Source organism: Vicia villosa, linkage group LG4 (assembly GCF_029867415.1).
Source record: "Vicia villosa cultivar HV-30 ecotype Madison, WI linkage group LG4, Vvil1.0, whole genome shotgun sequence".
NCBI lineage: Eukaryota > Viridiplantae > Streptophyta > Magnoliopsida > Fabales > Fabaceae > Vicia > Vicia villosa.
The window spans coordinates 154,543,029-154,559,817 of NC_081183.1; the positions used below are offsets into that span (position 1 = coordinate 154,543,029).

Below are 16,789 nucleotides of genomic sequence, written 5' to 3' on the forward strand. Positions count from 1 at the left end.
AAAATATTCTTTTAAATATTAAAATTTGTATTAATAAATAACTTTCAAATAAATTGACAACAAAATTAATCAAATTTCTTAATTAATTAATAAAAAATATTAAATAATCATAGTCATCATTGCCAACTCATTAAAAAATCCTTAATAATCATTGTCACATCAGCAAAATTGAAGGAGATCAGTTAAATCTCAAGTAATGTAATGTTCAGAGACTAAAAAATTGATTTTTAAAATGGGAGACAAAAAGTTAAAAAAACATCAAAATAGTAGACAAAAGTTCATTTAAGTTTATTTTTATTTACAATGTTAATATGGTGAGTAATATCAGGGCAAACTCTGGGTCAAGGCAAACAGACCTACTGACCAGGGCCTCCAAAAATAAAGGACCTCATAATTTGAGTTTGGGCTTTAGAAATTATAAAATAAAATAATTATATATTCTACATGAAAATAAGTAAAAGAAAACACTAAAAAAAATAATTTTGAATGTTAATTTCAACTAAATTAAAATGTCTTTTTTTAAAAAGAATTTCATTTATTTTTATTAAATTTTTAAAATTCGAATAAAGTCTCCAAATTATTTGAGACGGCCCTGCTATCGCAATATTAATTAGAATATGACATTTACAATTAAAATAGATGACGTTCTTTTTTTAAAAAAACATTATTAAAGATCCTTTTTTTTTTGCCCTGAACCTCTAAAATGTCAGGACCGACCGACCCTGAGTAGGATTAACTTTCCAATTTAATGTAACAGTATTCAATCAAACATCTTTAAATTAAAAGATGATAGCTGATCATTAGAACATGAGTACATGAACAAACCAGATCAATAATATGATATATTAAATTTTTAAAATTCGAATAAGGTCTCTAAATTATTTGAGACAGACCTGCTATCACAAATATTAATTAGAATATGATATTTTTTATATTAGTTACAGATATAAATGACTAATTTTAATGTTGTTGATATTATTTACAACTAAAATAGATGATGTTCTTTTTTTTAAAAAAATTATTAGAGGTCCATTTTTTTTTTTACCCTGGACCTCTAAAATGTCAAGATCAACCCTGGGTAGTATTAGCTTTCCAATTTAATGTAACAGTATTTAATCAAGCATCTTTAAATTAAAAGATGATAGCTGAACATCAGAACATGATTACATGAACAAACCCACATCAATAATATGATATATCTCATTTGAATCACGCGGCTATTGTAGATATATATTAGAAAACAATTCTTGAAGCTGATTTTCCTTTATCACCACACCGTTTTTCTGGGTGAACACTGCATCTTTGACTGAACTGGTTTTAATATCCTCGATAGCATCTGAACCAGATATGTTAAAGTATTCGTTCAGGTTGTGCTCTGTTCCATCTGCATTGATAAAGATACTGAGAGAATAAAACTTCAATAACATCAAACATCATGTGTTAATATAGTTGCAGCGTATTCCCTCTCTAAATAAACAAATAATCACACAATTTGATTAAATGTTTACTAGTTGCAGTGCTAATTGTAATTGCCTGACCTTACACATGTTGGAATTTATTACATTGATTCTCTCTCTTTAATCATAGAAGTGTTAGGAGAACTCCTCTGTTCAGCAAATTTTCACCTTTTTTCATCTTTAATTTTTCTCCAACTGGTAAGTTATTCTTTATGTGACCCTTGAGATTTACTATTTGCGGCTACCCCGTCCTTGTTGATTTGCATTGTGCGCGTTCTGGTGTTACTGAACTAAACATTTGCTGGCAGCCTCTGCCTGAATGGGTGGTGGCGCGACCTTAGTTCTTGATTTATCGGTCTGTACAAGTGGCGATGATGCCACCCTATTCTGAGCCAGATGGACATTACTCTTACCGTCCCTTCTTGGACATGTTGAACACTGCAGACATGGTTGTAGACTTTCAAACAACTGGTGATTGTATCTATAGTCGGTACTTATTGTTCAATTCCAATATACGGTGTTGTCTTTTGGGAGATGGGACAATGCCTACCCCTCGTGAAATTCAAATCGAGACTTTTGAAACATTTTTCTCTAGAGCCTTCTTAGTTGCACCCTAGTTTTTTGGTACTTTTGTGCATACCTCGAAATCTTGGTACGTCTTCTGCAACATTTTCCTTCTGGTCTGGGAATCCGATAGGTCCGAGGATCCCCAGGGCTTGGTTTCCTTTGTCACCCTTATCCCTTACATTGGGAGGTTGCCACGACCACAACTTATTCAGGAAAAAACAACCAAAGAGCACCCAATCTATCAACAACATAGGTGGAACCACCACCCATTTATGCGGAAGCAGCCAACGTGCACCCTGTACAATAATACCAGAACTTGCGAAAACAATGGAAATCAACAATGGCAGAGTAGCCATGTATGAATAGGGCAGAATGGTGAAAGCTTGTCGAAGAATGGAGTTCTCCAAACAACAAATTAACTGTGACGTGAAGCTCCAAATAAGGAAATGCAAGAAATATACAAGATGAAGAACGTGAGAATTTGAGTGATGACGAAGATGAGAGGAAGGAAAAGAAAATAGAGAAGGAAGGACCCTCATCTTATACACATTCCCAACTGACCAAAGACTATCAAAAGCCCCAACGAGGGAAGCCAATGCGGTGTTCAAACCCCTACAAATCCTAAGGGGTGAGGAGCACGTGGCATCTGTTACTCAAGCTCCAAATGTTAGAGGATCGTGTAAACTCTATCATCTAACAATCTTTGAGGACCGGTCGTGTCCATGTCTCTCCCGAGGGACGCCTCATGACCATGAAGTCAATAACAAGGCCTAATTTGATCTAGCCAACTAAGGCTTGGGGGCAACTGTTTCGAACTAGGCCAAGGTTCAATCTGCATGGCATTGGATCGCCCAAATTCTAGGAAGCAAAACGGACCAGAGATGGACACACCTAGAGGCACACCTGATCAGGACTTACTAAATCTTAGAGGTCGTCAGATTGAGTTTACATAATCCTCCGACGTCTGTCCTCAGAGACAGGTGTCCTTAAGAAAAGTTCTACGTCCTTTAAACCCTAAAATGCTATTATAAAGTTTAATGAATGATCCAGACTCAGTTACACACCAATCTAAATTTCTAAATTTTATACTCATGGCTTCTGCTGACTTGATCGTCACAGTATTTGCAAAAACACCTACTATTGCTAGATTCAGTAGACAACGACGTCGTCCAGAAGTTCGTTGTCATCACCATCATAGCCACGTGAAGAAAAGATCCAACCAAATCATTACCTAAGTCATGTTGTATTGAATAAATCGCTCATTTTTTAACAAATCTTATTTTACAAATGAGTGAGTTATTTTGGGACAGAGTAACTTTTTTCCATTCATATATATCTTTCTATCACGACATATGACATAATGGTTTGTTTATTCAAAGATCGTTTCATAATAATTATTCCAAAGTCATTACCTTGAGCAACTATGGGTTCATGTGGAGGAGGCTCTTCAATCCAATGTCCATCAGAACCTTTCATGTGTCTTCTATCAGATGCAAAACAACTAAGGAAGATTGGAGCATGCACAATTCTGAATAATCTGTCATCAAACGAATCATATCATACTTTACAATAGTTGAATATCTACTAATTGGTTATTTCATATTAGGAAAGACATTTTCTATAAACATTGGATTTGATTACCTAAATAATATGCTATATGATGCTATGTTATTGGGTTTATTTGTTGTTGGTTGGTGCTTAATGACATTTTTAATGCCCTTTCTAGTTACTCATCAAAGCAAAACTCATTAAAGCTCATTGATTATTTACCTTTATGCCCTTTCTAGTTACTCATCCAAGCAAAACTCATTAAAGCTAATCAGATGTTTTAACGATAACATACTATGTGTTAATTATCACCATTTTTCATTAAAATGGAAAGATGCAAACGATTATGGCAGAAGCCGTAAAGCAGTTGAAATATAATTAATTGTATATTATAAAATAAAGCATGCCGCACACAAATATAAGCTGCATAAACATAAATTAAAAAAGTAATTGACATAAAACTCAAAATCTCTATTTCAAACAACTAATAAAACATGATGCATTGTTGCATACAGTTGCTGAAAGCCAAAACCAGAAGGTTTTCAGATGAAGTGAGAGATGAAATTATGAGCAATTTAAAATAGTATAATATAAATTACAAAGAGTACCTTGGTTATGTTCACTTATCTCAAGTCTTCACTTGAATTTCTATATTAATCCTTCTTAATCAACTTCATCATTGACGTGCAAGAAACTTTTGATCCTTTCCTCTTTGATAACCTTTGTCTTCATCAAAACTATATATAAGATATATTCTTTACAATCTCCCCATTTTTGATGATGACAAACTCTTTGAATTCTTGTTTTGATAAGATTGAAAATTCTCCCTCTAACTTGTGTGTCTCCTCCTTAATCGGAGAATCTTACAATGACAAAGTCAAACTTTTAATTTCATTGTTTCGGTGCTTGTTTTAATCCATACAAGGATTTAATAAGTTTGTACACCTTTTGTTCATCAGTAGGAACTATATAACATTCTGATTGCTCCATATAAATCTCCTCATTGAGATTTATATTTAGGAATGTCCTTTGACATTTATTTGATGAAGCTAATGCAAACAAAACTATAATTTTCATTATGCTTGCTTCTAGTGCATATGTGTCAAAATAATCAACATCTTCTTTTTGTCTAAAAACCCTTGGTTACTAATCCATCCTTGTAGATGTTTAATGTACCATCACTATGATACTTCCTTCTAAACATCCACTTGAACCCAATAGGTCTTGATCCTTTAGGTAGATCAACAAGTTCTCAAGTATTGTTCGACATTATTGAATTCATTTCATCTTGGATAACATCATTCCAAGAGAAGTCCCTTGAAATTACATCTTCATTGAAAATCTTTAGGATCATCTTCCACTCGAAGAATAATAGGAATCTTACGAACAAAATTTTCACTATTTTCTTCTATACAAGAAATATGCCGACAATCGATTTTATTCGATCCTAGATCCTTAGCCTTTCAGATTTTCTGTTTATTCTAAGTTCGATTTGTTTTTCAATAATCATTGACGAACTTTCAATTTATTTTTCAATAAATCCGTAGAGAACCTTCCTCACGAGGTTTTCATTTGTGGGAATCTTGAATTCCTTAACCTCCGCGACAAGGTTCTCAAAATTTTATATCTCAAAATCTAATAATTACATTAGACTCTAAGATCCATCTTTGAATGATCTTTATATGTCTTATAATGATAATTTTCATTGAATATAAAACTTGTTCACTGCCAGTTCACACACTAATTTTATCATGCATTTATTATTATAAAAGTGTAAATATATCAATACCTGAATAAAATTTTAAATATATATGAATTTATAGATAGTTTTCGGTAACCATTATCATACACAGGCATATGCAATATATTGATTATGTATCCGACTATATATAATGATGCGGTCGGTACTTTTGTTTCAAAATTATATGGCAAACCACACGGAAATTGACACAAAGTTATCAATGAATCATATATTATTATATTGCCAAACCACACCGCTATACCACACATATATTGAAACAACACGTATGTTGAAACAACGTTTCAGTACATCATATATGGCTTCGTTTCAATTACATGTATATTTTTCAAACTTTCAGGATCAATTTATTTTAATACACAATATTTTGGATATTTATCGGAAAATCATACTATGGGTAACCATGCTCTAATATAAACTTTATTTAGTTTTATTTAAATACTTGATGATATGATTTTCACAATACTTTAATTTCTACGAAAAAATAAAACGTACCCGGATTTATCATGTTGATTCTTATTGGTTCTTAATGCATTCACGATACAATAGTTCATCATACCCGGATTCATAGTGACGATTTTGTTCTTGAAACTTGTCCAATTTTCCGAAACTTTTAGTCATCTCCTTGACGGTGCTTCCTCCTCCAGCCATGATTATCAGAAAAAATACTTTGTTCGTTTGTTAGAGATTTGGTATGATAATCCTGGATATCTTCAAGAATCGTGTTCGTTCACTTTCCGAACAAAGTATTTCGACCCTATACTTGTCTGGGTTCACGAAATCTTTGCGGGGATAATTCTTGAAGAATCAATCTGTTTCTGACAATAGATAACAGATCAGAATGTAGAGAGGAAGTCTGTAATTTCGTATTACAAATCGAGACCAAAAGACTCCTTATATAGGAGACCAATGATAGAAACGAACAGACACACCTTTTCGGAAACGGGTGCAACTATTCAAACGAATCGTTATGTCCGTTGGGAACGGGTGCAACTATTCAAACGAATCGTTATGTCCGTTGGGAACGGGTGCAACTATTCAAACGAAACGTTATGCCCGTTTCTATTATTCATATTCAATTACGCGTTTGGTTCGACGAGCGTGCACTCCGCACTACCCTAACTCGTTTCAAACTTAACGCATAATTGCATTGGCCTATAGTAAATCACATTACTACCAAAATGCATTGATGATACTAAAATCACCAACAATTCCAATATACGGTGTTGTCTTTTGGGAGATGGGACAATGCCTACCCCTCGTGAAATTCAAATCGAGACTTTTGAAACATTTTTCTCTAGAGCCTTCTTAGTTGCACCCTAGTTTTTTGGTACTTTTGTGCATACCTCGAAATCTTGGTACGTCTTCTGCAACATTTTCCTTCTGGTCTGGGAATCCGATAGGTCCGAGGATCCCCAGGGCTTGGTTTCCTTTGTCACCCTTATCCCTTACATTGGGAGGTTGCCACGACCACAACTTATTCAGGAAAAAACAACCAAAGAGCACCCAATCTATCAACAACATAGGTGGAACCACCACCCATTTATGCGGAAGCAGCCAACGTGCACCCTGTACAATAATACCAGAACTTGCGAAAACAATGGAAATCAACAATGGCAGAGTAGCCATGTATGAATAGGGCAGAATGGTGAAAGCTTGTCGAAGAATGGAGTTCTCCAAACAACAAATTAACTGTGACGTGAAGCTCCAAATAAGGAAATGCAAGAAATATACAAGATGAAGAACGTGAGAATTTGAGTGATGACGAAGATGAGAGGAAGGAAAAGAAAATAGAGAAGGAAGGACCCTCATCTTATACACATTCCCAACTGACCAAAGACTATCAAAAGCCCCAACGAGGGAAGCCAATGCGGTGTTCAAACCCCTACAAATCCTAAGGGGTGAGGAGCACGTGGCATCTGTTACTCAAGCTCCAAATGTTAGAGGATCGTGTAAACTCTATCATCTAACAATCTTTGAGGACCGGTCGTGTCCATGTCTCTCCCGAGGGACGCCTCATGACCATGAAGTCAATAACAAGGCCTAATTTGATCTAGCCAACTAAGGCTTGGGGGCAACTGTTTCGAACTAGGCCAAGGTTCAATCTGCATGGCATTGGATCGCCCAAATTCTAGGAAGCAAAACGGACCAGAGATGGACACACCTAGAGGCACACCTGATCAGGACTTACTAAATCTTAGAGGTCGTCAGATTGAGTTTACATAATCCTCCGACGTCTGTCCTCAGAGACAGGTGTCCTTAAGAAAAGTTCTACGTCCTTTAAACCCTAAAATGCTATTATAAAGTTTAATGAATGATCCAGACTCAGTTACACACCAATCTAAATTTCTAAATTTTATACTCATGGCTTCTGCTGACTTGATCGTCACAGTATTTGCAAAAACACCTACTATTGCTAGATTCAGTAGACAACGACGTCGTCCAGAAGTTCGTTGTCATCACCATCATAGCCACGTGAAGAAAAGATCCAACCAAATCATTACCTAAGTCATGTTGTATTGAATAAATCGCTCATTTTTTAACAAATCTTATTTTACAAATGAGTGAGTTATTTTGGGACAGAGTAACTTTTTTCCATTCATATATATCTTTCTATCACGACATATGACATAATGGTTTGTTTATTCAAAGATCGTTTCATAATAATTATTCCAAAGTCATTACCTTGAGCAACTATGGGTTCATGTGGAGGAGGCTCTTCAATCCAATGTCCATCAGAACCTTTCATGTGTCTTCTATCAGATGCAAAACAACTAAGGAAGATTGGAGCATGCACAATTCTGAATAATCTGTCATCAAACGAATCATATCATACTTTACAATAGTTGAATATCTACTAATTGGTTATTTCATATTAGGAAAGACATTTTCTATAAACATTGGATTTGATTACCTAAATAATATGCTATATGATGCTATGTTATTGGGTTTATTTGTTGTTGGTTGGTGCTTAATGACATTTTTAATGCCCTTTCTAGTTACTCATCAAAGCAAAACTCATTAAAGCTCATTGATTATTTACCTTTATGCCCTTTCTAGTTACTCATCCAAGCAAAACTCATTAAAGCTAATCAGATGTTTTAACGATAACATACTATGTGTTAATTATCACCATTTTTCATTAAAATGGAAAGATGCAAACGATTATGGCAGAAGCCGTAAAGCAGTTGAAATATAATTAATTGTATATTATAAAATAAAGCATGCCGCACACAAATATAAGCTGCATAAACATAAATTAAAAAAGTAATTGACATAAAACTCAAAATCTCTATTTCAAACAACTAATAAAACATGATGCATTGTTGCATACAGTTGCTGAAAGCCAAAACCAGAAATTAAAAGTGACTTTAAACTCAAAATTGAAATAGTTCAAAATAACTAATAACTGAAAGTTCTAACTAGTGATAAAAGATAAAAGGATCTAATTAATCTCTCCTCCTCCCAAACATAAACATCCTCATTTTCAGATAGTGAAGCATATCCTTCAATTTTGAATTTTGTACTTTTAAAATTTTAGCCAACACTTCGAGTTTCGTAATTTTTTAATGTTTTAAAATGTTTGGCCACCGCTAAAACACACAACTCGACTATTCATTACATACCCCCTACAACCGATATATCAAAATACACCGCTATTTACAATATAGTGGAGTTCACATATCGTATCCGCTACACAAAATTCCAATGCATAATAGAAAAAGCAATATAGAGGCGCTATACCAATTTTTTAACAACACCGGAGTGATACTAATCTATGAAGCACGGACACCTCTATGAGTAGGCGTGTCACGGTGTCCGACACGCGTCGATGTCCGACACTTGTATGACACCCGTACGACACGTGTCGGAAAAGTCAAACAAGTGTCGGAAAAGTCACACAAGTGTCCCCTAAAAAATGGTTTTTTTCTTTGCTTCGACACTTTTAATTAGTGTCCGACACTCGTATGACACTCATACCACATATTTCCGACAACTCAGACAAATATTTCAAACAAAAATTTGTTTTATTTCTTTGCTTCAACACACATTTATATATTTTTGGACAAATCTCACACATATCTAAAAGAGTTAAACATGTATTGAAACAATGTTATCAATAAAGAATTTCATACAATAATTTTTATCAATATATGGATAAATGAAACTCAAATATTAGCTTATATGTAGCAGTGTCGGTGTCCTATGTTTTCAACATTATCGGTGTCGGAGTGTTCGTGTCGTGTCGTGTCCCGGTGTCCGTGTCGGAGTCTGTGCTTCATAGATACTAATTACTAGTTTGGGATTTTTCCGTTTTCCTCAAGCTAATTTTGCTAAATGGATGGATGGTTTAAAGTTTGTGATACTTCCTTCAGTAATAATGAAACTACTTATTTAATTTATTCCAGGAAGTCCTGCAATTATTGGAGATAGGGAAAAGGATGGAGGTGCTAATGATGGTGCCAATGACTTCAATTATGATTTGAAAAATCAAAACTAAAAGGAGGTCATTCAATTGGCTTCCTAAATGATAGTTTTCTCCCTCTATCCTCCCCTTTTAAGAGTCCTCTTTCTCCTTCAATTTTGAGCTTCTAAATGAAACTTGTCATGTCTTCAATGTCATATTTCTAGAGAGTCGTCTGCAACCTCACCTAAGATTGCTGTTGGCAGAGAAAGCATGTCCATAATCTTCCAAACTTGCCCGATTTTAATTGATCTTGAATGAATTTTTCAACCCTTTCTTACTATGTACATTTCCATTTCAGATGATTGCTATTTTTCTTTCTGTAGCTATCTGATTGTGATTTGAGATGCTTGGTTATATTCCCATAGAGCAAATATAGGGTTTGTAGATTTAGGATTGAACAATGTACTTTGAGAAAAAAGAGTTGATGATTGGGCTAAGACAATATGATATCAAATGTTTTGTATATTCTTGTAATGTTTAGTATGCTCTAAAAACCCTCACTCAAGGTAAGAGATTTCTCTCTTCTTCCCTCTCCCCGACTTAGGAAAATGGGGTATGAGGGAGAAGAAGTAAATAAATGCATCAGAACTGTCTTGACCCATTCCACAAAAACAAAACCCATTAGGTCACCAACTCACCATCATCACCCACCCCAGGGTATTTAGATTTTATATTCCGGAAAGAAGGGAAAAGTTTTAGACTATTAATCAAAGAAAATGATAGAAAACAAATATAGAGCATTATTACCTATCAAAATCCGAAAAAAGTTGAAAGGAAGGGCGAATCGTTTCAGACACATATGAAGCTAGAGGTGAGGGAAAAGGAAGACTTGAATCCAAGTCCCAAACTAGTGGTTTTTCACCTCCTTGATTAATCTGCCAAATACAAGAAGAGTATGATGAAAATAATCCATATGATAAGTATAAGTATCACAAAGAATAAAATGGTTCCTAAACCTAGTTAACAAACTATCTATCAAGTGCCTCAACTCATTCAAATGAAACATGGTATGGGCGGTTCGCAAGGCCCATAAGGGAAGGTCAAGAGTGGCGTCAAGCAGAATAGCGTGTGGAGTAGGTGGTCCCTCATTCTATCAAGAGGAAACGATTCCACCCTCCGTCAATAACCACCTGCACAACACGACTCATCTCACGCGGACATATTTAACCACTCACACTATATAAGGTGGAAAACGCGTCATTCCAGGTATTCAAATTCCCTCTCACTCTCACATTACTCCTTATCCTTTCACTGACTTGACCGTTGGAGTGCTAACCTAGCAGGTCAGCCCCCTATCCGCCGCATCAGAAACACAAATCTACCGCAGTAAGACATTACCTCGCCATTTCACCGATCATTTCTAGTTCTAAACTGAACAAAATACATTTGTGACAATACCTGAATGCAAATGACATGGTAATCCCAGAGAACAGCCCCATCTGCCCTGTGGCTAGCTTTTTGATTCCAAAGAGGAATCTGCTTCTTTTCATTGGAGATGAAAACAACAAAAAGATCAGATCCTTCAGAATCTGATATTCCATCATTGCACAACTTCTTGCAAAGTAAATATACATTCTCCTCGCTATAAATAAATAAATAACAAAAAAAACATAAAAAATCAATATTGTTAAACAATATACAAGAATTGAAAAGAAAAAAATAAATTGAACTTATAGCATGAAACACTGATAATGAGAAGATAAAAGCAAAGGTAGAAGCGAGGGAAAGAGTAATACCAATAAAAAGGGGTGTGGTGGAAGTGAGAAACATCAATGGTTGTTGGCGTTGCCATCGATCGCTTTCTTCAACACTGTGCACTGCAGCAGCTACTTTTAATCAACGCAAAGACGTGCTACGCAGAACCCAAAACCCAGGTTCAGGCTCGGAAATAAATTCCAAACTCTCCAAATAACTTTTTTATTTATTTATTCTTAAAAAAATAAATAAATTATATTTTAATTATGTTATAAAATTAATAAGAAGCAATGTGATAGAAACAGTGTTTTAAAAACCGGACCGGTCATCAAATCGATAAGAGTATTGGATCACTGGTTCATCGGTCGAACCATTAGGTCACTGATCGAACCGTATGACAGAACCGAATTAAACCGGATAACTCGGTTTAATAAACCTGTCATTATAACAAAACTATATATATATAAAATCGGTCGAACCAGATCTTTCTTCTAAAAAGTTATTATTTTTATTATTATTATTATTATTATTATTATTATTATTATTATTATTATTATTATAAAAATGAAATATGTACATATTAGGAAACTTGTACTTTATGTTGAGATATTGGTGCTAATAACAATTCGTTACAGTATTAATGCTGAGATTCTTCCTATTATTTCACATTTTAACTGAATATTAAATGCAATCAATAATATTTTATTAAAATAATCAATGTCTACTATAGTTAGCTATAAAGACTTGAAGAAAGTCACATGAATGGTACAAGATTAAAGACATACAGTTGGATACAACTAATAGTAATTTATTTATTTTAAAAAGAATTTAATTTTTTCATTTCATATCTGCAACTTCTACTCTTGTCTTGGACTAATAGAACACAATGTCTCTCATTCCTTCTTCAACAATACTGGAAAAGAAAAACTGAGTTTTCTTCCTTCCTTTTTCATCATCTTTTCTTCTTTCTCTTCTTATATCTATATTTTTTTAATGATGTTTTAAAGGTATGTATGGATTTCTAATTTTAGTAGTTGGTTAATGTTCTAAATAAATCTTTTAAATGCATGATGGTGTTCACCAAATGATTCAGACTGAAAAAAATTTCAAAAAAAAAACAAAAATGCCATGGAATCGCCGGTTTATAGAAACCACCGGTTTCCCCAGTTTTCCCGGTTCAATCCGGTTTTCACGGTTTTTCTCTGGTTTAATGACAACACTATCGAGTAATCGAACCAGACCGGTTACTGGTCTGGTTCCCAGTTCAACCGGTCCGATTGGCCGGTCCGGTCCGATTTTTAAAACACTTGATAGAAGAATAGAGACTAATAAGAGAAAGAGAAGAGAGAAGTAATATCATAAGAACAATATGATTCCTATTTATAAAACATGTATAATAAATAGAAAATTAATATGAAATATTTTAATGGATGGACATCCACAATCATATGAAATATTTTAATGGATGGACATCTGTAATCATGTCATTTATAACACTCTCTACTTGAAGTCCATAAATAATATCTCTCATTACAATTTTATTAGAAAAAATTCAGTACTTACCTTGTTACTAATCAATATCAATACAAATTATTACAAATAAGAAAGAAAATTATAGGGAGACAACCATCCGTTATTCATAACAGTCCCTCTCGGATGTTTGTTCAAGATATGCCTCATTAAAACCTTACTAGAAAAAACATAATGAGTACAGGTAGACCAAACAAGTGGCCCCTCAATTGTACACATGGATCCGCTCCAGGTCATAAAAGTATCGCAAGTAGATGACATCAACATAAGTGGTACTCTTATCCACAAAAATAAGTGTGTCAACCAAATACAACATGTATGCTCTATGATGTGCAACCTCCTCGTCATCACTAGCAGACTGCTTTGCATCATGCCCCATGAAGTGTATACACCCTCTCCAGGAATCAAAACCTAGTATGAGCCCCTCAGGTGGCTTCTAACTCCTTCAGGGCATCCCTTGGGCCAACTCCCAGATAATCTACCACCATCTCTAGTGCAACATCTCTGTTAATTTTGTCGTGGTCTAAAATTTCCCCCTGATCGGAAGATGCAGCAAGCACGAGACATCGTACAGTGTGATAGTCATCTCGGCATGTGCAAGATGAAATGATGACGTCTCCAAGTGATATCTCTCTACAAACGCGAATAGCATACCATGGTTAACCGTAACATAATCGGTCCTACACAAGTCTCACAACCATATAGCCTCAAAACATTCTGAAATCACTGCTTATTAGGCTGTTGCAGGCCCATAATCATACGACCATGGTTGATGAATTTAAAGCATCATGGTCTTGCAGAAAAATAACTCATCGTTATAAACTTATGATATTATAACAAACATGATAAACAAATAATGAATTCAAGTAAATTCTACCTCTCTGTCTCAGGCATGTCTGACAATATGGTTTAGATAAAGAGGCAGCAGTGACAAGTCTGACGGGTCTCCTCCAAATCCCTCGGGTGCCTCTTGTGTTTGGGGTGCCTATAGTGTATGAGGTGCCTCCAATGTCTCGGGTACCTCTGGTGCCAAAATAGGTGAAACATGTCTTCTACGGGAAGATGGAGGCGAAGATACATGAGTAGGTGACACATGTCTTCTACGGGAAGAAGAAGGCGGAGATGCACGAGCCTCGGAAGCTAATGCCTTTGCATCAATCGAACTAGAAACAACAGGTACCTTCGATGGCTGAGCCTTTTCTCTCTAAATCGATGCATGTTGTGTAATCCTTTCGTGCCTGACTCTGTTTGGTCTATCAGACATCAAGCCTATAAGTAAACTATACAAGCGTTATACATATGAAACACAATAAGGTCAAGCAAAATAAAGCAAAAAAAAAATACATACTGATAAATTTCAGAGATGCATCTCTGGATTCTCTGAATCAAAACGTTGAAATTTTTTGGAGATCCATCTCCGAAATTTTCTGCACCTCAAAGTGGCGTCAATGACGAAGATATAGTCTCTCTAACCATACAAAATAATGCATTAATCATTAAAACAAATCATTGGTTCGATTTGTTTCATGTTCGAACCAAAAAAAGTCCAACCCAAACATTATGGTTTGATTTATATTTCAGTTTAATTCAGATTTTGCTCAAACCAAGAAACATCCCTATTCATAAACACCCCTATATGATTTTTTTGTGTATCATTGATAGATATAAGGTTAAAGAAGGATAGGACATATCTTTAAAATTATAAGAAGTGTCATTAAATACTAGTTTTGGGTTTCATTCCTGCAATAGTTCTGCATGTCACTTATTAATTGGAAATCACTTAACAATTTATCCGTCCTAATAACTGACATGGTTTCTCATAAGCCATCTTTCTTTATGTTCGTTAACAACCGTATATTTAAGCTATTTGTAATAATGCCTTACTAATTTTTCACCTAACTATTTGTTTTGTATGGAACAATCAACATGGAGTGTAATTTGTTCTACAGGAGTTGGCTTATTGACATAGGAGGATTTGCAAAAAAAAGTGAAAAGAACTACACTCTCTTCAGCTGATCAGATAAAGGATTGTGGCGTATATCGTGAATGTCCAAACGGTTATTGTACTATAGACAATAGTGATGTATGTTATAAATTTATAATCTATCATCATATTTGTTTTGAGTTCATAATATCACCAAAATAGAAAAAAAGTTGGAAGCATTTTACTTTGTACTTATAGTAGAACTCCTCATGTTATCATTGACAATGCTTATGCTCCATTTTAGATACCCTGCATTTGTGTTCTTTTGACACATATAGTTAATTGAAGTATTTAATATGTTGGAGGGAAAGTTTGCAAACTTTACCATAGAATTAAATTTGTGGAAAGTTTGCAAACTTAGCACTGGTTTTAATGATTCTATTGTATATATTTCATTAGAAACGTTGTTTTTGCACTCGTAGGTTTTTATTAAGTGGTTTGGCTTTCTGCTGGATTAAAAAGTAAGGTTAATCAATTAGCTATAAGCTAAAAAGGAATGTTTTTAAAAGGCACAGTCATTAATCGATTATGGCTTTCTCTCTACTTGATTATGAGCATTATAAAAGTGATATTTGATTAACCCTAATAGGTTAATCAATTATACTAGGTAGAAAAAAAAACCATTTAAATTGATTAGAATAAGTCCTTAGTTCATTAGTTGAGCGTAAAAAGGTTTTCTAGTAATTTTAACAAAGTCATATAGGCTTTCCGATCATCCAAAAATGTGTGTGTGATTTACCTTAATAATTCAAAAACTAATCTTATGAACCAAACAAGAGTTTTTAACTGATTAAGCTCGGAACCAAGCAAACATCTTCTCCAAAATATTTTACATGAGAGACAACACTCTCTTGAGTAGATTACAAAGATAGCACTACACAAACACACGATAATTCTCACAAATATATTTCACTCTCAAATCACTAAGACAACCTTGTGAAGAATTAGAAAAAGATTGAAGTAAGAGAGAGTATAAGTAAGAAAGAATAGTTATAGGTTCAATTTATTGTATGTTTTGAAATTAGGGAAATCCCTCTATTTGCAAGAGAAAAGTTTGGCTGAAAAGAGAAAAAAGATCCATGGTCATTTTAATGACTTAGTCGATTAAGAGTTTCAAAATGGAAACCTTACAACGATTATGTGTCTTAATTGATTAGGAGTATTTCTAATCGATTATGGATCCTCTTATCTTTCTCTAATCGATTGGATTAAGTCCTTAATCGATAATGTACAAATGCTTCCCAAATGAATAGGAACACCTTGATCAATTTCAAATGCACCTTGACATTAATCCATAGGTTTTAAAGGGCTTATGTTAATTCAAAGAAGTTTTAAAGCATTTTCAGGTGAGTGTGTGAGTTTTCTCAGTAATTCGGAAATTACTCTTACACCATTATATTTAATTGATCACTCAGACATAGGATCATGCGAGCTTTCAAACTTCCCCTCTTTTAGACTTTATAGCTTCAAAATCTCTTGTTTGATTCATCATTGATTCAACATTTCATCTGGGACTTAATTCTTCTAACTAATGAGGCTTGATATAGCTTCTTTGATAGACACCATCATCAGGGTTTACTGGACATGAGATAATCAAGGACTTCACTGAATACCATTTGACTTTAAGTGTTTCCGTCATTGAATCTGGCTTGATTTCTCGATCTCACAATGAACATTTATAACATTGTTTTCTATTGATAGATAAAGACTTTACATAATGATGTTTTACATATAGTGTTATTATCATCTAAACCATCATGAACATTTAATTGTTGTGTGTG

At 34.3% G+C, this 16,789-nt stretch overlaps 1 protein-coding gene across 3 annotated transcripts; it reads right to left on the reverse strand.

Moving 5' to 3' along the window:
* Positions 1-924: 924 nt before the first annotated feature.
* LOC131595590 (protein N-terminal glutamine amidohydrolase) lies at positions 925-11,690 on the reverse strand. 3 transcript variants are annotated; one of them, XR_009281952.1, is made up of 6 exons: positions 11,536-11,690; positions 11,198-11,381; positions 10,547-10,674; positions 8,017-8,141; positions 3,437-3,561; positions 935-1,384 (listed from the first exon to the last, which is right to left on the reverse strand). XR_009281952.1 is itself a non-coding variant. In XM_058867972.1 (5 exons), exons 1-5 carry the CDS (start codon positions 11,589-11,591, stop codon positions 1,218-1,220), a joined length of 660 nt encoding a protein of 219 aa, XP_058723955.1. In that variant the 5' UTR covers positions 11,592-11,690; the 3' UTR covers positions 925-1,217. The 3 variants fall into 3 exon arrangements, 1 of the variants encoding a protein (XP_058723955.1); XM_058867972.1 differs by lacking the exon at positions 3,437-3,561 and having other exon boundaries at positions 925-1,384; XR_009281951.1 differs by lacking the exon at positions 935-1,384 and having other exon boundaries at positions 4,181-8,141.
* Positions 11,691-16,789: the final 5,099 nt, after the last annotated feature.

Bases quoted from the DNA above. Each gene is read 5' to 3' on its own strand.
- LOC131595590 (XM_058867972.1), bottom strand. From the start codon at position 11,591: ATGGCAACGCCAACAACCATTGATGTTTCTCACTTCCACCACACCCCT. The intron at 11,382-11,535 runs GTATTACTCTTT...ATTTATTTATAG, and splicing joins CACCACACCCCTTTTTATTG to CGAGGAGAATGTATATTTAC. The intron at 1,385-8,016 runs GTAATGACTTTG...TTATCAATGCAG, and splicing joins TGAACCCATAGTTGCTCAAG to ATGGAACAGAGCACAACCTG.